This window comes from Nanorana parkeri, unplaced genomic scaffold (assembly GCF_000935625.1).
Source record: "Nanorana parkeri isolate BGI_ZX_2015 unplaced genomic scaffold, ASM93562v1 scaffold1217, whole genome shotgun sequence".
NCBI lineage: Eukaryota > Metazoa > Chordata > Amphibia > Anura > Dicroglossidae > Nanorana > Nanorana parkeri.
Window position 1 is genome coordinate 100400 of NW_017307485.1, and position 21888 is coordinate 122287.

At 37.5% G+C, this 21888-nt stretch overlaps 1 protein-coding gene across 1 annotated transcript in view; it reads right to left on the reverse strand.

Moving 5' to 3' along the window:
* Positions 1 to 7751: 7751 nt before the first annotated feature.
* The window catches only part of LOC108797053 (chondroitin sulfate synthase 3-like), a 333921-nt gene continuing 319784 nt past the window's right edge, over positions 7752 to 21888 (reverse strand). The window contains exon 4 of the mRNA XM_018568619.1: positions 7752 to 9520. Coding sequence (XP_018424121.1) covers positions 7958 to 9520 — 1563 coding nt within the window. The 3' untranslated portion in view covers positions 7752 to 7957. The remainder of the gene's footprint in view (positions 9521 to 21888) is intronic.

Below are 21888 nucleotides of genomic sequence, written 5' to 3' on the forward strand. Positions count from 1 at the left end.
GGTGCCTATGGTTAGGTCCAGTGACTCTGTGAATCTTCTCAGGCACGGAGAATCCAGACAGGGCTTGTGTTCAAGAATCTGGGTCAATAAAGTTGTTTGAAAACAAAAATGAGACACAGAGGGGTTGATTTACTAACCTTATAAACACACCACAAACATGTATACACCTCTGTAGTGTGTTCCCTCCCAGCATGATCTATGGGTGGAATCTAAACACCTTTGTAGTGTGTACACACCCAGCAGGTGTGTTGTGCAAAGCCAAGCATGAATTCCAACGTGATGTTGTGTAAATTAGCTCTATGTTGCGTTGCTTGCGTTGATGAATGCAGGAATGTAAATGCATGAGCTAACCATTTTTGTCTAAACTGTGAAGCAGCATTATATATGGATCATGTGCATGATTTTTCCATATATGGCATTAGTGGAAATATGCTTTTAGAGACTTTTTGGTTGATAAATACGTTTTGCTGTGTGAAAATCACACGCACCTGGTGTGTGCGTGTGTTTAGGTTAGTAAATCACTCCCAGAGTGTGGCCTGTCCTGTTGGTTGCATCGCTGTTCATGGAGTAGAAAGGAGCTGCACTGCAGCACTGCAGCTTGGCACAAGGGAGCTCAGGGCAAAGGATGGAAGGGCCATGGGAGTTGTGAATTTTTTTTTTCTTAAGTTAAACGTTTAAGAGTTTATACTCTCATTTCGATGTAATTTAACTGAAGAAAAATTGATTTACATTTTACCAGTCAAACTGGCGGAAGGCTTGGAAGAGCCCCTTTAATGAAAAATCAACATCATACTCATTAGCTAAGAATGCCTGGCACATTTTGGTTAATCAAAGTATGAATGTATTAAAAACAGTGGGAAAGAGGAAATCTTTTAGCATTTCATATTCATTATACTTCACTCAATACTTTTAAGAACCACTGTCTATTCTAACAACCAAGCTATATGAGTTCACAGAACATTAAAATGAAACCATAGTGTATTTTGGAGAATATACAATTTGAGTTGTTATGGTAACAGAAAGCTGTAGGTAATTTTTGATATGACATTTAAATGCTAGCTGTTTCAAAATTGCATACAGATGTGTTGGCTCTCCTGTTAGTAGATATCTGTATATTAGAAAATTGAGTCAGCTGGTCAAAAGATAGATTTGTTTACAAGATAAGCTGCATAGATACATTTCAATCAGTCCATGCACACACATGGATTTAGCTTGTGATAGAGTAAAACACAATTACCATTCTGAATTCTTAGAAGGTGTATGTAGAATGCAATAAACAACTATGGCTGCTCACAGGGCTCAAAATTTCAAGTCCTGAGCTACTAGCCAGGCCTTAAGAGTTACTCGCCACCAGTTGCCCCACCTAACCCCTACCCTGCCTCGGCCTTAACTCCGCCCCTACTCATACGCATACATGTAAATGTACAAACTATATGCACAGTATTAAGGTTAATTACATTAAGCTAGTGAGGTCCCACTGCAAACCTGTACGAAAGATAAAAATCACTTTTCAAACTAATATTTTTGTGTTAGAAGGGTTTAAAAAATCACAAGACACATCATAACACAGATGGTGATATTTAATTAAAAATTAAATACTTACTGGGGTACTTATTGGGGCCTATGTTTTGTGAAGTTTTTTAATAGTAAATGATGAATGCTGCCCTGGACTTACTGTTTTGTCTAACCACTGCAGGAAGGAATGTGCTTGCTGCACACTTCTCTTTTATATGTTCAACTACCTCTTTTATTTGTGTTGTGGCTCACCTATTGTAATTCATGTATTTAGTACAGAATTATTTCATATGACTTTATGTTGAACAAATATTTTGCTTGTACCCAGATCTTCAGATGTGGGTAATCCTTTTTTAGATTTCCCAGTGTGGATTTATATCACTTACACATTTATACTTTCACATATGTGTTACATTTTGAGCATCCATACCTTGTACATTGAAGGTTGTTTGGGTGTATTTTTTATTGTTTTTATTGGTTAGGGTTGCTATGCATTAGTCTAACTTGATGACTCAATAACATTATTATTTATTAGGATTGTTGGAATTGGGGCTATGTTGTAGTCAGGTCCTTGTTGTCCTGCATTGTCTTTACTGTGCAAGACTCTAGGCTGGACAGAAGGTAAAAGTGGAGGTTCCAGCCGAGGTAAAAGTGATGACATCCTGCTTTAGTGAAGTGGTTGCTAAAGATCGGTAAATCACACATGGCTAATTTAGGCAAATATAGTACCGTAGTTCCCCCTGTACATCCTGGTCATACGTATAATCTAAGTTTGTCAGATAGGCAAAGTGATCGTGTAGATAAGGTTGCTTGATTCTTTGTGTGCCAAAAATCAAAAATGTATTTTCCCCTCAGCTTTAGTATTATTTAAGAAAAATATAAATGTATTTTCCCCCAGCTTTAGTATTATTTTAGAAAAATATAAATGCATTTTCAGTGATTTCATCATGTGCACATAATTGGTACAGTTTGGATGATACACCCCAGGCACATTCACACTACCATTAGTCACAATGTTTGATTTTGCAGAATAATGTATATACAATAAATGTAAAAAGTCATACCAAAATGGTCAGAGATGTGAGAGAAGTGGATCAATTTATAGATTACTGAGGTATCACAAAGCTGGTCTAAGTAGATTTGGGTAAACTGGAGTGAGTTCTGATTTGAAATTCAGTGTCAATACAATGTTTCATTTTTTTCAAACCTTACACTGTACAAGCGTATATTTAGTTTTCAATATTTTCATTATTTATGTATAGTGAGTATCTCATTATGTTTTCCCTCAGTTGTTTGGACTATGACCTCCCATTCTTTAGCAGAAAATACCCATTGTGTAGTATTAATCTTGGGGCTATATAGAACTTTTATTGTGCTAAATAAATATGCTACAGACACAAAAAGTGCAATGATCTTAAAGAAATGCAATATTTTATAAAATTAACAGAGGAAAAAAATTTTAATATTTTGCATAAGTTACCAGACCAGCAAGTAACCAATAATACGTTAAATAATACATATTAAAAAACAAGAATGGCTCTACAGAGACAAGTGTAAGAAGTCTCAATAGACAATGCGTTCAATAACATGTCTGCACATATTAAAAATCCATATCAAAAGTACAGTCTAGTACCTTTTCAAAGAATGTTCTTTGTTTTATAGAGAATCGCTGGCAAGATTTCGCGACAAATGTAATATACCATGTTGTTTTAATGATGTTCCTTCACTTACCCACCCTTTAGTCTAAAAAGTAGAATATTCCACCAGCTGTTTTTCACATTGGCCTACTTCCCCTAAAACAGGACAGCAGCTAATAAGGCCCTTTTCAGACAGGCATTTTGATCACGTCTGCCTGTCAGCTTTTCAGGTGGATCTGATTAAAAGCTCATTGTTAGTCTATGGGCCGCCGGACCTAAACGGACATGTGTCCGTTAACATCTGATTACCCCCAACTCTGTTCAGGTCCAGAAAAATACAGAGTTCCAGTTTGGTGGACCTGACTTTGGTGGATCTGGGGTAATCTGATGTAAACGAACACGTGCGCATTTACATCAGACTCCGCACAGACTTGACATGGGTCCAGTAAGTTCAGTTTTTTCCCTCCATCGCAAGATGAAGGAAAAAAATGAGTGGACACTTTTTTGAACTGCTCCGAACCAGCAGGCTTCTGCGTGAAAGGGGCCTAACTGTACCTGATACTGTCATAAGCTGTAGTGTAGAGGTTCATTTACAAAAGCAAAGAAAATAGGGAAGAAGTGGGGCTGTGTTCCTAGTTACTGAACAGGCTGTGCATTTCAATTAAAGAAAAAATCTGGTTGCTACAGGCATTTGGTTTTGGTGCCTTTTCCCGTGATTTATTTCTGGCAGTTCAGCTCTTGGATGTCTGTGCCTACCCCCTGCAGATATAACACAAAGCAAGCACTTCCCAAAAAAGTGGAAATTGTTGCTGTGGCTTTTGTAAGATCGGCATGGACATTTTCCTTGTATTGTGTGTGTGCTTTGCTTTTAGATCATTTTTTAGTTTTTCAGAGTGAGTGGAGATAACCAAAATAATTTCCCTTATTTCTTGTCCTGCTTTCACAGGCTGTCACAAGTAGGGATGTTCTGAAGTTAGGACCAAACTTTAGCTCTTCCAAACCCAGAAGGAAGCTCCTTCTGCAGCTGCCCAATCAGTTGTAGTTAGGAAATTCCCTGCCTGCAGCTGCACATAAGCAATTGGGTGGGATGCTGTGACATCATTGGCCACATGGCTATGCTTGGTCAATGACATTGACCTTATATGGGCACATTTTAGGTAAATTATGTCAGCACAAGCATCCTGTCCCTTTGTTTATATGCAACGGTGGGGCAGGAAATGCCCTGACCTGCAGGTGATTGGGCAAGTGGCCTTGTGTCGCATCCAGATTCTCAGAGGGGCTCAGGTTTTGACTGGATTCAACCCATATCTGAACTTATCCCTAGTCAAAAGGATGGAAAATTAGGTAAAAGCAGGATTAGGGGCAACAAAAAATTTAACAGAATTATTAACCCTTTTTTCTATGCAGAATTGAAAAAATAGGTTTTGCCTGGGGCTTGACTTCAAAGTGAACCTGTTGCTTCCAAAAATTAAAAAGCAGAGCCTTTTAGAGAACAGAGTTAAAATTCACCTATCCTGCTACCCAACCTGCCCAACTTTTCTCTGTAGCAGAGCTACAGCTTACTGAAGAATCTTCAGGATTCAACACTGTTCTTCTTCAGCAGGGAAGATAATGGGACAAGTGAGTATTAAGTTTGTTCTTTTTCAGACTGATCTTTGTTTATTTTTTTCAGATGTCACAGAGTCATTTTTACTATGCTTACACGTGATCAGTTCTGATATTCTTAAAAGGAGAAGTGGCCACACATCAAGCACAAGGTTTGAATTTATGTACATGTACTTGAGTCTTTTATTTTCTGAAATTAAACTAGGGTCATGTTATGTGGCTATTTTAGATATATGTTATGCTTATTTATTATTTACTCTTGAAGGATAGCTTGGGAATGTTCATAGTAAATAACTTTTTAGCTTTAGAAAAAAATAGAATTTCATTCAGAAGTTAAATTTGATAAAAACATGTATTAGCAGACATAAAACCCGATTTTTGCAGCTGTTTTCATATTTTTATGTAACTCTACTGTTTTGTTCCACGGTGATAAAATATAGGTATTTTCTTCCTTGTCTGCATTTACAGCCATTGTAGTCTCTATTGTTGCTTCTAATTTCCCACAGTGTCAATGTTGGCTTCATTTCAGATACAGTGGGAAACGGGAAATGATCTTCCTTTAGCATTTTATGTTCATTTTAATTCCCCCTTAGTGCTTTAAAAGCATTTTAATATCTGCCTGTTCTCACAAGCAGATTGTATACATTCACAGAACCCTAAAGGGAAACTATAGAATATTTGCAGTGAGTATACGAGCTTAGTTGGTACTTTTATCTGAAGGCAATTTTTGATGAAACAGTTTAAATATTTGTTGTTCCATATTTTTATGATGTTATTTCATATATATTTGTACATTCTCCATTTAGTAGACATCTATATTTCATATAATGGAGTCAGCATTTCTTTTTAACAAATGCTGAGATAAAAACAGTTTAGGGATAAGCTATACAGTGTACTGTTTTCAATCAGTCTGAGCACATTGGTTTTGCTTCTTGCAAACAAGGTATTAAAGCATTAACTTACATTGATGATATTATATTAATCTAATTACATTCACATGTGTACTTAAAAACATTACTAAAATTATAGCTTCCCTTTACAGTGGCAGGTTTTTTTTAAAATGTCTGTGATGTGAGAATGGCTAATTGTGCCCCTCCAATGATCACTCTATCCCTGATTTTATTTATGTATTTATTTATTGAGATAATGGGGTTACATTTTGGAAGCCAGTCATTTACTATGCTTTATCCACAAACAAGCTTCCAAAAACTCCATAGTATATGGGACTTGGCATGGCTCTCAATGACTTGGCAACTTCCCAAGCATTGAAACTGCTCTCCAATCATCCACTCTTCTCTGGTAGGGGACAGTTCCTTTCTGGAGGGCTAGGAACATCTCACGGTAAACATTGCTCTCCATTTCTTTATTTTAATATATGTCCCACTGCTGGTACTGTTATACATTCGAGTAAGAAAACTTTGCAACTTTGTGAGTTGGTCTGATACTTTCTCATATTGAGAGGCAGGATTTAATTTACTTCTTTTATTTTTAAAGAATTATCTAGGATTTTATTCATGGATGATGCCCCGGGGCACACATAAATGTTGAGGTATAGGTGACATGATAAAGGGAATGCACTATGGAATGTAGTATATTACCGGCTGTATATGGTGAGCTATATTACCGTCCACCAATCAAGTACTTGTGTTAAAAGGAGGAGATGGCTGCATGGTACTGGAGCAAAGATGAGTTCTGAGCTGCAAAGAAAAACACTTGATAATGGCCCTAGTCTACAAGTGATTTATGAAACATATGACCCTATATTTTACTTTTTTTTTTACACAACAAGAGGGGTATCCCTTTACTGTAGAAGTGCTAAGCAGAGACACTGCTCATAACTGGTGATGGTGCTCACTGATCATACTTGGGAGGGAATCTTGTCTTATGAGCCAGTTACTGCAAGAATTAATGCTGTTTTATACACATTAATATATTAAACTGTGTGGTATATTGATTGTCTGCTGTAACAGGTGTTAGTCTCTATAAAAGTACAGTAGCAGAATGGCATCAGCAGCGGACTTGATGACACAGTTCCTCATTATGTTGTTAACAGGATTTGTATTGTCCTGAGGGAAGTGTTGTAAAGCACCATAGTATAGAAAGATTCTTTTGTACATTCAGTCTACAATAATAGTAAATTACACTTTCAAGCTTTAGACAGCTCCAATGATTCTCTATAAAAAAAGATCCTTGTTTAGTTTTAGGGTCTATAGGCTGCTACAGTAATTGGCACACAGGGGAGATAGATATGTTAACCACTATTATCCTTCACAAAAGTGATTAATACTTGATAGTATATTACACTGTTACCTGTGGATGAAATATATATTTGTAAGACAATGTAAGTAGCACTGCACCTTTAAGCACCCATTCATTTACCGTATTAACTCTGACATCACAAGGGCAAAATAAATGTAAAATACATTGGTGGTCTGAATTACTTTCAAAGCACATTTTGCATATTTAAGAAAAAACTAAAATACACAGTATTTTCTCATAAATAAAAATGTTCATTTGAGTCACCCTTTTGCCAGCTAATAAAAAAAAATTATTTTAGAGTTTTCAGTTCTTCATCGTTGATACAACCATTTTCCCTGGTGGTCACTTTACATTAGGAGCAAAACATTCCGAAATTAACGCATAGTAAGACATTTTTGACTTTGGTAGCCAGTACCAAAAGTTCAGGAAAAGTCCCTTGTCAATGTAATTTTAAAAAATAAAGATACAATCATAATTATCTTTTAATTTTAAAAATTCTAAAGATGAACAAAAGTAGTGTTTATTTATTTAAGTCTTTTTTTTTTTTTTATAAATAATAAAACTCATGTCTCTTCCCAAAGGGAAGCATAATGCACTTTTGTGGTACCTTTGCCAGCAAATATTTGGGTCACATTAACAAATACAATAAGTCATATTGCATTCTACTCCCCATAAAGAACCATTTTCTGTAAAAAAGAAAAAAAAAGCCTTTATGGTCTTGATCAATGTGCTCCTTAAGACCATATTAATCATAGCTCACATCCAAAATACACACATGGGAAACAGTGAACTCATCTTCAGTAGGGATTTAAAAAGACTGGTCATCAGTAGGGTTTATTTGCCTGTAAAAACAGAAGATATCCTTTGGAAGACACAGAGGAGTTTTTAAACCATCTTGTCCTGTTTTAAGGTAAACTCCCCCTAGCATCAGAGTTGGCATGTCAGGAGTGAGTTCGGTTATAGCCAAAACCTAAATGTTTCTCTAACCATATTTCTGCTAATTGAGCAGCAGATGCAAATGTACTTGCTTTAGAACCCAAGCACATTTTATATTGTTTAGGGTTTAAATTTGGGTCACATTGGACAGGATGAAACACGTGAACTACTCCTGTTTCTTGACTCCGAAAGGCCTTCAGCCCTGAAGACAGAACCTTAGTAAAGAGATCCACATCTTCTAATCCCCAACCTTGAATAGAGGTATCAAATCCGCCAATTTCCAGCAGATCACTTTTATAAATACAGGTAATACCAAAACCGTAGTCCCTCCAAAAGCCGGTTTTCTTTGTAAAAACAAAGTTGCTGTCTGTGGGAGGATTTCCTCCATAGACTACTTTTGGATCATATTGACTGAATACAATTGGGTAATATACTTGCTGTCCTTGAACAGTGTTGTCCCGGCATCTCTGTAGAAAATCTGATGTGAAGATTAAATCTACATCACAAAACAGCAGCAGTGTGTCATTGTCATACTGAGCTGAGCCCTTTTCGAGGCTCAACCCCCTAGAAAAGGGTCCAGACATTGCCATGATGGACATTTCTGCTTGTGGGTACTTAGTTTGGTATTCCGCTATGAGTTCCATGTGCTTATTGGAGTCTGAGTCTTTTTCAGAGTTAAATAAAATAATCAGCAGCTTCACATTCTGCTTTGGAATCAGACAGACTTTCTCATAGTTTTCCATAAATCTTATGAAGATATCATACCTTCCTGTAAGCGGGACAAGAAAATGTATTTTTTTGTTAATGTTTTCTTTCATTTCTTTAGTCACGTGAAGGGCAGAAAACATTTTCAAGGAATTGGAAAAAAATGAAAAGGACTGAGTATCACTATTGATGCTCTGGAGAAAGCTCTGCACATCCAACTCTTCTTCCTCTTTGAAAAATGGCTTACTGAATGATTGCTGTAGGTAAGCATGCCTTCTTACTGGAACGGTTAGCTTTCTACCTTTATGCCTTTTATATAACAGCAACAAATCTAATATATATTCTACTCCATACATGGGATGGATCCTCCGGTATCCATACTGGATTTCTTTGAAATCAATTAACCTTCCTCTTGATTTGGAGTTCTCATTGATCATTTCCATGACTTGCATCACTGTGTCATCCAAAGACACCTTGAGAAGGTTATTTAGACTCTGGCATGGTGGAGCATTTGCAGACATTGAATAAAGATGTTTTCCTGTGAGAAACTCCCATTCAATTACTTCACTTCTTTCCCGTGGCTGAAATCTGTTGAAAGATGGCATCATACCAAGCTGCTGGTCTAGTTTGCTTATCTCTGTGTTACTGAGCTTGCTCATCACAACACTTTCCCTGTGAAGCTGGATAGTGTGAAAGCGTAGTTCTGAAATCTTCCGGCTCAGTATATAATTATGCAGTCGGTACTGGTATGCTGGTCTTTTATTAGGGTGCAATGTTATAGCTGTATGAATTTTGCTGTTGTGCAAATCTTGAATATAACCTTTTCGGTTGTGTTCATAATTTTCATGGAATAGTTGCTGCATCTAGAAAGAGAAGAACAAAGTTATTAGGTTGATACATGGAAATAAGTTTGCATGTCAGATTTTGTTCAAGGTAACGGCAAATAAATAAAACACCTACATGATGTAACCCTCTGCAGTGGGAAATAGGTAAGATACAGCTTATCGTTGTCTATGTAATTTTCTGAGTATAATTATAATCCTACATTCAGAACTTTACATTTAGAAAGAAGACAAATTACCTTATTTAAGGTGACCCTGTCACCAAGTTCAGATAAGGATTTTAGTTTATTACTTAAAACCCAGCACACAAAGGTACATGCAAATTACTTTTTTAATGGATCGCTCTGCTCCTCATGGACCTCTGAATTGACAAGCTGTCCTGCCTGTAAAACTGACAGTTTTTACTCTTGCTAACCCCTCTGCCATATTATACCATACATTCTAATCATGTGAGACGGGTATTCTGTTTATGCAAGAACAAACTGGAAACAGGGGAGAGTTAACATTTGAATTCTGTCTAGGCATCCAATGTGATTTTGAGGCCTTCATTGATCAAAACAACAAGTAAAAAAAAAAAAAAAAAAAAGAAAAAATTTTAAAAAAAAAAAACAAAAAAAAAAAAAAAAAAAAAAAAGGAAAATCATTGATCAAAAAAAAAAGAAAAAAAAAAAAAAAAAAAGGTCAAGATTTCATTGGTTGGAGCCATGAGCTAGTCTAGTCAGATATGGCCAGGACACCCATCTGCCTGAACCTTCAGCTGCAGCAGACATAATGTATTAATTTAGTGGTGGTAATAATAGTGCCACTAAATGAAAGCTTGTTTTATATGGTAGCAGGTATCCCATGTGATAACTTTTTCCAAATATGTTAATCCATCAGCCAGCATTGGGAGCCCGGCAGGAAAGGATTGTCATAATATGGGTCATTGGGACAGTCATTTGTCGGGGCATCATCCATCATGATTGATGTTAGATAAACATTGCTCAACAATGTGATTGGAGTTGGATTTACACCAGGGGATAATGGTTTTTAATTATTTGTATATGTATTTAACAATTTCACAATTTTTTTTGTACATAAATGACAAGGGGTACCATGTACCCCATACTCATTCACATGGGGGAGTGGGTTTTAGCTGCCCCCTTATTCTTATAAGGAAAAAATGGTGTGGGGCCCATTATTCAAGTATAGAACCTGACCGGCCAGGAAAGGGAGGGGTTGTAACCGTGCAGTCAATGAAGTCACCTGGACTCCCGGCCCATTTTTTTTTTTTAATGTCACTTCGGTGGAGTATATCCGTTATTTAAAGCAATTGAGTCTATTTAATGTTGTCTTTTAAGCCACAATACTAGACCTATTCTGCACTGGTATTTTTTTTATTTTATGCATTGCATACATGCCCCACATGGCAGCGCCCAGCTACCCAATGCCCTTCTTGCAAATTTGTAAATTTGTAAAAATGCAAGCTTCAGCTCCTGTATATTTCAATAGGGTTAAGAAATTGCATATTTTAGAATTTGTTCGCAAATCCTCCTGCGAACTGAACCCAGCCAGTTTCTCATCAATAATGACCAGGTAGCGACTATAGCTTTTCAAGTTTACAGACTGACCCTCACTGGTTTCAATAGAGAATGCAAAATGTTTGTAGGTGTATGCACCCCAACAGTCAACCACAGACAGAGATGCAGTGAACCTATTTAGGGAAGCCAGTTCTCAGGTGCAGATGAAAGTATATATTATGCAGCTCCTTTTCAACAAACCTGATATACAAAACTTAAAATAGAAGAAAATAATTGTGTCTTATATCAATTAGTTTAAATTGTGACATGGGTTAGCTTTTTGTTACCAGGACCAGCTAACTGAATGTTTTGCAAATAAACTCCTATGTTTTTATCATTGAACTCCAACAATATTGAAGATGTCACCTTTGCAGTGCCCTCCCTCAGACTGCAAGCGTTAGTTGCTCATTTAGTCTAGGGGGATAAAAAAAAGTTGAAATACTTAACTAATTTCACCCATACACAAGCTTCTAACCAGCTGTAAAGATGAGCAGCTTAAAATATATAAAATACTCTAAAAGATTTGTTGTAAAAGTGTCGTATTTGCTGAGGTTTTGTTTTTTTGCGGGGGGTTTCTCAGCGATAATTTTAGTAACTATGTGAACCCCAGTTACCGATTTAACATGTGTAATTTGTAAATCAACTGATTGTTCAAACATGTTATGGAATTGTCCATACATAATACTATTATGATGTGCTTCTTGGTGCATGCGCTGCATGCAGCCATCTGTGCATTCCATCCACATCTGCACTGTTTATGTAGCAAGCATATATCCATTTACTATGAGCTCTGTGCCAGAACATCCATTAAATCCTCTACAAGTTTGTGTTATCACAGAAAAAAGGTTGCTAATTTAAATAGCTTCCTAATGCATTCCATGATGTCACTATAACACATTTAAGTAACCTTTTAATCACATCAGTGGAAATAAATTGCCTAGGGTCATAAATAGTCACCAAGGTTTAAAATTACCATAAAGGGTTGATATGAGATGTTAGTCTCTGAATGTTTCTATGCTCCTCTTCACCTGAAATGTAAGCAATGGGCATTCAAAGCATGTTTTCCCTTTATCCTCCATGCAAGCTGTGTGCAACAGCACCAACTTATGAGTATAGATGACATCCTTAAACTAATATTCAATGTGGATGTAACAACACATATGGCAAGTGAACTTATTGTCTTACTATTCTACTGTTTTTATTTCACATACATACTGAAATCAGATTTTGAAACAGTTTTTTTGACCAGCTATAGACTCCAACATTATTTTGTTCACGTTCATTTGGGCAGTGCAAGGTGGTAATTGCCAGTCGCAATCTCAATTTTTTTAATGTTTCTTTAGCACCTGCTGATAGCCCTAGCTTATCAGTTTCTGTATGTTACTGAACTGTAGTTAGTGTTTGGCTACTTGTATTTTCTTTATTAAAAAAGACCCTTTAGGTTATCCAATTAAATCTCCCACATCAGAGATGGAAGTCTCCAGTTTGTGATTACAAGAATTAAAAAAGGGTTCACAGAGGTTGATTTACTAAAGGTAAATAGACTGTTCACTTTGCAAGGGAATTTCCCTTAGCTTTGTGAATGTGGCAAAATTTCACTTTGCAAAGAATACCCAATCACATGCAAAGAAAATTTTAAAAGCATGATTTGTGCTTGCACATGATTGGATGATGGAAATCAACAGAGGGAAACTTCAATACAAAAATCCTTTGCAAAGTGAACAGTCTAATTGCCTTTAGTAAATCAACCCCAATTCTTTAAATTTTGCACATGCCTTCTGTGGGAGGCAAATTTGATGAGTGCTACCTAATGCCTTAAAGGAAACCTTCCATGAGAGAACTATGGAGCCTGCATTGCTGACCTGCTTCAGAAAATGTCATGCTGGTATTCAGTACATTTGACCTGGAACACATATATTATTAAGGAATTCTGATTTTTCTCTGACTTTTAATGGCTGTATACATTTTGGGTCAGTGACTCAGAAGTAGGTAGGAAAGAAGCCAGACACAGCCAGGCAACTAGCAGAAGAATGCCAGAAATGGCTCATGGAACACATATTAATTGCATGAGAGGCGTATGTTAAAGTTGACAGCAGTCAGGTACACCGATTAGCAAGTCTTGCTACTGCACAATGAGACTCACTATGCATCCTTGCTTGCATAGCAGCAGTGTGCAATGGAAAATGTTCAGCAATGTGCAAAGAGCTAGGGTTTAAAGTGATTCTGGGCTTGACCAATACCTGGCAAAGCCACAGGCTCACTTTCATGCCCCTCCACATACTTACTTTTCCTTTATTACCCCACCTCTCTGTCCTAGCCACTGTCATTGAAGATAGAAAACCTAAAGAAGCCATAATGAAGTCTGTCACATGCTTCTCCATACTTAAGTATCTAAGTACCAGACATCTTCTTCACTGTGGTTGACTAAATGCAGTGACTTTAAGAATAATTTATTATTTTGTAAATTTTTGAAAAATTGAGTAGTGTCTAGAATGGCAGCAGCAATAAAAGAACAATTACTACAATTACAACAACAGGCATAAAGCTGGGCCAGGAATCAGTATGTATTTCTTCAGTTTCTATAAATCAGATGTAATATGTGAATTTACATATTTAATTTACATTGTTAGTATTCAATTAAATATTCAATTTAGCTTTAGTAAACACAGGGGTCTATTCACTAAGCTGCCGTAGGCAGCCGAGTGAATGACCGACCTAAAGCGAAGTGAGCCGAACGCTGTTCGGCTATTCACTTCAGTCTGGTACGGCTGATCTCAGACGTATATCGGCTGAAATCAGCCGTACATCGGGTGGCTTTCCGTGGCTTCGGGTCGGCCGAACATGCTCAGCATGCTCGGCCGACCCGAAGTGCAGGAGGAGTTCGACTCAGCCGATCCAACATCTGGATTGGCTGAGCCGAACCTCCAGCAGGCTTCTCACTGCTGTTCCGTCTATTCTTATAGATGCCGAACAGCAGTGAGTGAATAGCGGAATGCCGCTGAACGGCATTCGGCTTGGCTGTTCTGTTCGGTCCCGAGGCATATGCCTTCGGCTCGACTAAGCCGCTCGGCTAAGTTTGGGAGCTGCACGGGCTATTGTGAATAGCCCGTACAGCAGCCCTTCGGTTCTGCTGAACGGAAGGGATCCTGGGGCCGAAGCTAGCCAAAGGATCAGCCGAAGCTATGGCTAGATCCTTCGGCTGCTTTGTGAATAGACCCCACAGTGTTCTAAAAGAAGCCACCTTCACATATTAAAACAATGGAAATTATGTTTTCTTTCTTTTACCATAATTGAAATAAACAAGGATAAAAGGAACTAGTTTTGTGTCACAGTAAAACTTAAGGCAATTTCAGGTTTTAATCTAATTTTGTAGCAGAGTGGTTAAACCTCCTTTTTAAGGAAAGAGTTATCAGTTTCTGTAAAACCCTTTTATATATTTGCTGTTATCCCCTAGCTTTGAAAGTCTAATACAGTTTATTCCTTACTCAGGAATGGATCCACGCTAGAGGCAATGAATTGCTTAAAAAAGATTAAAATAGCGAGTCTGAAAAAACTACTGTTATAAAATACTGTACATACACATATGACCCGAAAATTTTTTGTTATCCTAAACACAAAGTTTGCACTCTGAAGTTAAATCAAGTAAATGTTCCATAATTACAAATTCTTTTGCAGTGTTATATTTTGTTTAAATGTCTGCAGTGTCACAGAGAGCAGAAAACAGATACATTTTAACAGAACAAAGAAACTTTAAATGAACAAAAATGTAATACATTGCAGTTAACCAGTCCTTACATGTGGCTACATTAGTTTTCTTTCTCAGGCTTTGTTTCCTTCATTTTTACCTGATGAGACTGGCAGTAACACAGTTTCTGTCCAAGGTTGACAACGCTCACTCACTGTCCATGGAGGAGCAGCATTGTCACCTTAGGACAGGAAGTATCTCATAACTACAGAACTTAACCTCCTCTTCTAACATGGGGGCAGTGCTCTGTAGTCCTCAGAGAGAGAACTGGGAACAATGCTAACTAATAACAGTCAGCAAATTCCAAGTGCACAGGAAGTTAGATGCTCACTAGATTTCTAGCTGGATCAACTGGTATTTTTTGGACTTATTGAACAGATATAGCATAATGCTTTCTAATGGTATATTTTACAGGCCAAAAGAGCAATTAAGAGACGTTAATTGTTAAGGTTTACATACACTTTAACTAACCTTAAAAGAACATTTTGAAAAGCACAAAAAAGAGAACAATTGGGTATTACAACCACTACCACCAGATACCAACTCTTAGTAGAGTTATGCAACCAGCATATGCCATTTACTAACTTTAGGACAGTGACAGGGTTGCGTTAGTTCCTAAAATGCATTACAGCACCATGGGAATTAAATAATAGAATTGCAACTAAGGCCAGAAAACATTTTTCAGAAGTATCCAACTACAAAATGATGCCCAGAAGTGTCGCTTTTATGTGTTATAGAACAATAAGGAACCTTGTCACGCAAATTTTAAACTGGCTAAGGACCACAAGGAAGGAAAGAGACAGCAGCATTTTGCTTAAAAAAACAAATAAAACCACCACTTTGGCACGGCCATTTTTCTCGCTAAACAAAATAATCTGAAAACTAAAAAAAAAATGTTTGATAGGTACTTCAGTTTCAAACATTTTATAAAGAACAGCTTTACACATAACATGACATCAATATGATTAAAGAAGGTGAATAAAATAAATTAAAAAAAAATTACTAAAAACTCTTACTGTTTATGTGGTCATGACAAAGAATCAAAAATAAAATAGGGTCTCAGTTTAACAAGCACTTCTAAATAAGTCACACTGAGCAGGCCTTAATGATGGGCCAAAAAAACTCTGCTAACACTTGACTTTCAGGGTCCTTTACCCTTTCGTTGCCAAGGCCTTTTTGGCGTTTTTTTGCACACATGTTATAATCCACGCTTTAGGCCTGAAAATTACTTAAGACCCCAAAACATTATATATTTTCTGAAAGCCAAGCACCCATAGAAGAAAATGTTGACAGTTGCAAACTTTTATGTCTCATGATATTAGCGCAAGTCTTTATGAAACCCAAATATTTTGTAAAAAATGCACTTAAGTTAATTTTAGTGCACTCAAACACAATATAATACCCATGTTTTCTAAAAGATATAAAAGATGAGGCTACAATGAGTAAATAAATACCCAACATGCTTATGTCAAAAATTGCATGCATCCGTGAAATGGTGACAAAATACGACATCCCAAATTGTTCATCAGTGATGTTTTACAAGCCCCTACAGGTCATCACTTAATACATATTCATGAATATTGACCCTGGAATTATTGCTCTCACTCTGGTGCACGCGTTGATACCTAACATGTGTGCAATCGTCGTTTTCGTACTTAGGCGCATCCGACGTGTTAACGATAATACGCACGCGGGGCAGGGGACTTTAAAAAACTTTTTTTTAACATTTATTTTATTTCATCTTATGTTTTTAAAAATCTGATTTACTTTACTTAATTGCTATCACATAAGGGGGCTTACAAGTCCCCTATGTGATAGCATACTAAAGGTGACAGGTTCTCTTTAAGGTGATATTAGGGGTCCATTAGACCCCTAATGTCACCTTTGCACTCCAGTGACTCCAAATAAGCTATTTGTGAAGGTCATCCAATAACGTATTGCCTGGCTTCTGCAGCCAAGCAATGACTGCTGAGGGACCAGAAGTGATGCAATCAGCATAGCTTCTGGTCCCGTAGAGCGGCGAGGAGATCGACAAATGGATGTTAGTTGGTCTCCTTCCCTGCTTCCCGCTGACACCTGACATGCCAATACTTGGCCCGCAGGAGGGAGCCCGGGAAGCAAGACAGGGGTGTCAGATGGGGGGAATGGCAGCAAAAGTAAACTATCCTAATCCTCTTGCTATGCCTTCTAACAGTACTGAGGCTGTTATAAGTTCTTTATTCTTCCCTATTTTATGTTACTGTTCTTTGGCAATCCCTATATAGCAGTTTGTGAAAACTTAGACTGGAAATCAGACTGTTGAAGGTAAAATTGATTCTTACACGGTCTGATAAGATACAATAACATCATTCCTCATTTCCCAGTTGGATAGAATTATAATTTTTTTTCTTCTATTGGCTGAGGTCAGTCAATAGAGAAAAAATATATTTTAGTCCATGGGGCAAGATAAATGAAGAGAAAGTGAAAGTTACTATTGTGGATTTCTAGACAGTTTAACAGCTGCTATCTAAGGATTGCTAGAGAAATGTAACATTAGAGAGGGGGCAATTAAGAATTTACAACAACCTCCATGCACAGGTACTGTTGAGATAGCAAGAGGAATGGCATGGTTTACTTAAACCAGTGCAGGCACAGAAAGCAAAGCATTTTATGTCTGTTTAGATCAGCTAATTTGCATATAAGAAAACCTCATAGCTTCAGAAACTGAGATGAAATTAACATGTTATATTTTGAGAACTAAACAGCATTGCGGTTAGTAATTAGAAAACCTAGAAAACATTTAAAGTATAGTTTGCCCTTAAATAAGATTGGATAAGAATAAGCACTGGATTTGGCCATAGTTTCAAAGTCACCTGAACATACAGATTTCAGGAGCACATTCACACATTCATCATTATTTTAGGATGATTTTTTTCTTGTTCATTAGACTCAGAAGAGATGAAGTCAAGCTTCTTTCTATCTGTTTTTATCAGCATCAAAGTTTTACCATAAATTTGAAGCATCCCTGGAGCTAACAAAAAATTAAAATAATATTAGCATGACAGGGACATGACTCTAATATTTTCATAGGGTCGGTCTACAGACTCCTGGCTTTCCCAATTTTCTGGACCATTATTAGAGTAATGTATGAAGGAAAGTTAAAAGCTTAACATCACCTCTGAGAAAACATTTCTTATTACAAAGTAAAATGTCAAAATACTCAGCTCCAGCCATGTGCAAGAAAAATTCTCTCTCTTTTTATTTGATGTCCCTTGCACTCAATTGCATATTCAAAGGAAAACATCTTTACCATATTAACTTTGCTAAGTGAAGATCACAGATGCACACCATTTGTACCACGTGTATAACTACTGTTTATATGTTACTAATAGAACTCGTTAACTTGGAAGAACCGCTTATTTTTCTGCAGTTGAATTCCTTTGTGTTTAATCTGAGTGTATAAAGTGCATTAACATAACTTAATTGACAGAAGCTTCGACCAGTAACATGTTGCCAATGATATCAAAATATAAAATATTTTGAAAATCAACGTGGGTAAAAAAAAAGAAAAGTTAATATTAAAATGTGACTTTATTTTACACAGCATGTAAATGGGAACATAATATTATTTATTGCCATGGAAACTAGCCAAACAGTTGGTGTCCTTGCTAGATGGGACTCAAAACGGTGAAACTGTGAAAGGAAACACTATATTGATTATAATTGTGATGGATTAAGCTAAATGCAGGATTGTTTTGAACATATCTGACATTCTCACATGCGGTATCTATTGTATTCACACAAAATAATGCCACACCTTACTCATAAAGGATTACTGTGGTGACCAAAAATGGAAAGCTTAAAGAATGATTTGTATTGCATTTCTCCTATTTTGCATATAAATAGTAATATTTAACAATAACTAATTTTGAGTGCATTGCTAATGCAATAGCAATCAATCAGTTTTCACTTTATAGAAGCCTCACCAGTACGTAATACATTTTGAATAGTCACTATCAGTTATTGCACTTGACACTTAGCATTTTGCTCCTTGCACTGCTTTATTAAATATGGTAGTGGTTCCTTTTAGTCTACTGTTCCTTCCATATAAAATAAAAAGGAAATAAAAATCATCCCAACCCTAAAGGCATGGATCAAAGTTTTAACTAAATAGCATAATGACATTTGAATACAGATCAGATGATGTTTTTCTAAAGCCTACCCATGCTTTCAAAAATAATAATTTTCACCATGAACTTCATAAACACAACATGTGATCACTTTGGCATTAAACAGATAATGGAAAACATTAGCCGCATCATGGTTTGGCTTTAGAGGTCACATGCCAAACAGATGGCTAAATGAATTGTTTATGCCTCATCAATAATCAAATGTTGCGTCTTGCTGTAAAATTAATGGCAGAGGTTCATAAAGAACACAGACAGCATATGTAAAGCCAGTTGAGGCAGAAGAAGAAATAACATGAAGCAGAATTGACACATACACTATATTGCCAAAAGTATTGGGACGCCTGCCTTTTCACGCACATGAACTTTCATGGCATTCCAGTCTTAGTCCGTATGGTTCAATATTGAGTTGGCCCACCCTTTGCCGCTATAACATCTTCAACTTTTCTGGGTAGGCTGTCCACAAGGTTTAGGAGTGTGTCTTTGGGAATGTTTGACCATTCTTCCAGAAGCGCATTTGTGAGGTCAGTTACAGATGTTGGACGAGAAGGCTGGGCTTGCAGTCTCCGCTCTAATTCACCTCAAAGGTGTTCCATCGGGTTGAGGTCAGGACTCTGTGCAGGCCAGTCAAGTTCCTCCACCCCAAATTTGCTCATCTATGTTTTTATGGACCTTGCTTTGTGCACTGGTGCACAATCATGTTGGAACAGGAAGGGGCCATCCCCAAACTCTTCCCACAAAGTTGGGAGCATGAAATGGTCCAAAATGTCTTGGTATGCTGATGCCTTAAGAGTTACCTTCACTGGAACTATAAGGGACCAAGCCCAACCCCTGAAAAACAACCCCACACCATAATCCCCCCTCCATCAAACTTTACACTTGGCACAATGCAGTCAGGCAAGTACCGTTCTTCTGGAAACCGCCAAACCCAGACACGCCCATCAGATTGCCAGACAGAGAAGTGTGATTAGTCACTCTAGAGAACACGTCTCCACTTGTTTAGAGTTCAGTGGCATTGCACTTGGTGATGTAAGGCTTGGATGCACCTGCTCAACCATGGAAACCCATTCCATGAAGCTCTCTACGCACTGTTGTTGTGCCAATCTGAAGGCCACACAAAGTTTGGAGGTCTCTAGCTATTGACTATGCAGACAGTTGGTGACCTCTGTACATGCTGACCACGTTCTGTCATTTTACGTGGCCTACCACTTCGTGGCTGAGTTGCAGTTGTTCCCAGGTGCTTCCACTTTGTTATAATACCACTAACAGTTGACCATGGAATTTTTAGTAGCAAGAAAATTTCACGGATGGACTTATTGAACAGGTGGCAACCTATTACGGTACCACGCTTGAATTTACTGAGCTCTTGAAAGCGACCCATTCTTTCACAAATGTTTGTAGAAGTGTCTGCATGCCTAGGTGCTTGATTATATACACCTGTGGCCATGGAGGTGATTGGAACACCTGAATCCAATGACTTGGAGGGGTGTCCCAATACTTTTGGCAATGTAGTGTATTTTAAAGTGTTTTTCCATCTTTGCTTTTGATTTCTCTGCTCATTTTTGCTGGTACCTCAGATTTTACCTGTAATGGGGTTACAGGTGAATTCTAATACTGTGGCCTTTCAGGTAAAATGTGTGTTTGTTTCAAATTTAATATAGGGAATATATAAAAAAAACTTCAGGATGAAGCTCTTTCTGTTAATGGGGTTGCCAGAAGAGAAAGGTAACATACAGCACATATTTAATTCATCCGAAAAACCCCTTAAGATAAATTACAACCATTTTGGGTAAATCTGTCTCTGATTAAAACCACACATTGGGGGAGATTGGGTTGCTTGTGTAGCAGCCTGTTAATCTGACAATAACTCTTTATCTAAGTTGCCTACCCAACCTTTTTTTTTAAGGACATAAAGGTAACCAGGGATGCTGATCTGTCATTACACTGAGAATGATGTGATAGAGAGTGATATCACGGCAGCTCCGCCAGGTTCTGTGTGTGATGACAAAACAGCGTCCCTGGTTACCTGGCCGTTCTTTCAGCAATAAATATGTTTTTTTTAGCGTGGCGGCACACAGAGTGAAGTGTTATTGCATTTTCATATTAATGCTCAGCTTTGAATCCTGGGCAGAAAGATGTTGATTTATCTAATTAGTGAACTACTGCATATGTATGTGCTTTTTTTGTGACACGTCATCTTTTTACAAAAATCATCTCTTTTTGATTCATACATATCATGGATTTTGGGACAGAATCTTATTTCAGTACTTTTATCATTCTAACCATAAGATAAGCCTCAGTGTTATGATAAGGAAAGCAGCCATACCATCTTAGAAAGCACCAAAAATAGAATTCCTGCTGCATGAGATACCGTTAATTGGACTTCAAGCTCTGAGCAGACTTCTGGAGTGAGCCAAACACAGGATCAGGTATCTAGATTTCTTCAGGCATTCAGCGCACATACAGTGTAGAAATTGCCCACGGTTGTCATACTTGCAAGAAGGTGATTTGAATTTTCTAGCAATTTTAAGAAACCATAGCTGGTTGCAAGTTACACCGGTAACCAGGGACGACGCCCATCTGTCATTAAGATGAGAGCTTAGCAGAGCCAATGGTGATATGAAAGCCGACCATGCTAAGCTCTCATCCTAATGACAGAACAGCGTCCCCTGGTTACTAGGTAACCAGGGCCGCTGTTCTGTCATTAGGATGAGAGCTTAGCAGAGCCGGCTTTTTGTATAACCACTTGCTCCAACATGCTCTCCTTTTAATGACAGCTGGTCCATCCCGGCCAATAGAAAACAGTTGGGCAAAGCTAGCTGTCACTGCTAGCTTTGCCCAATCCTTTTCTATTTTTTTCCCCACTTTTTTTGACTGTTTTTCTATTCTGCTCGGTACCACAGAGTACCAAGCAGAATA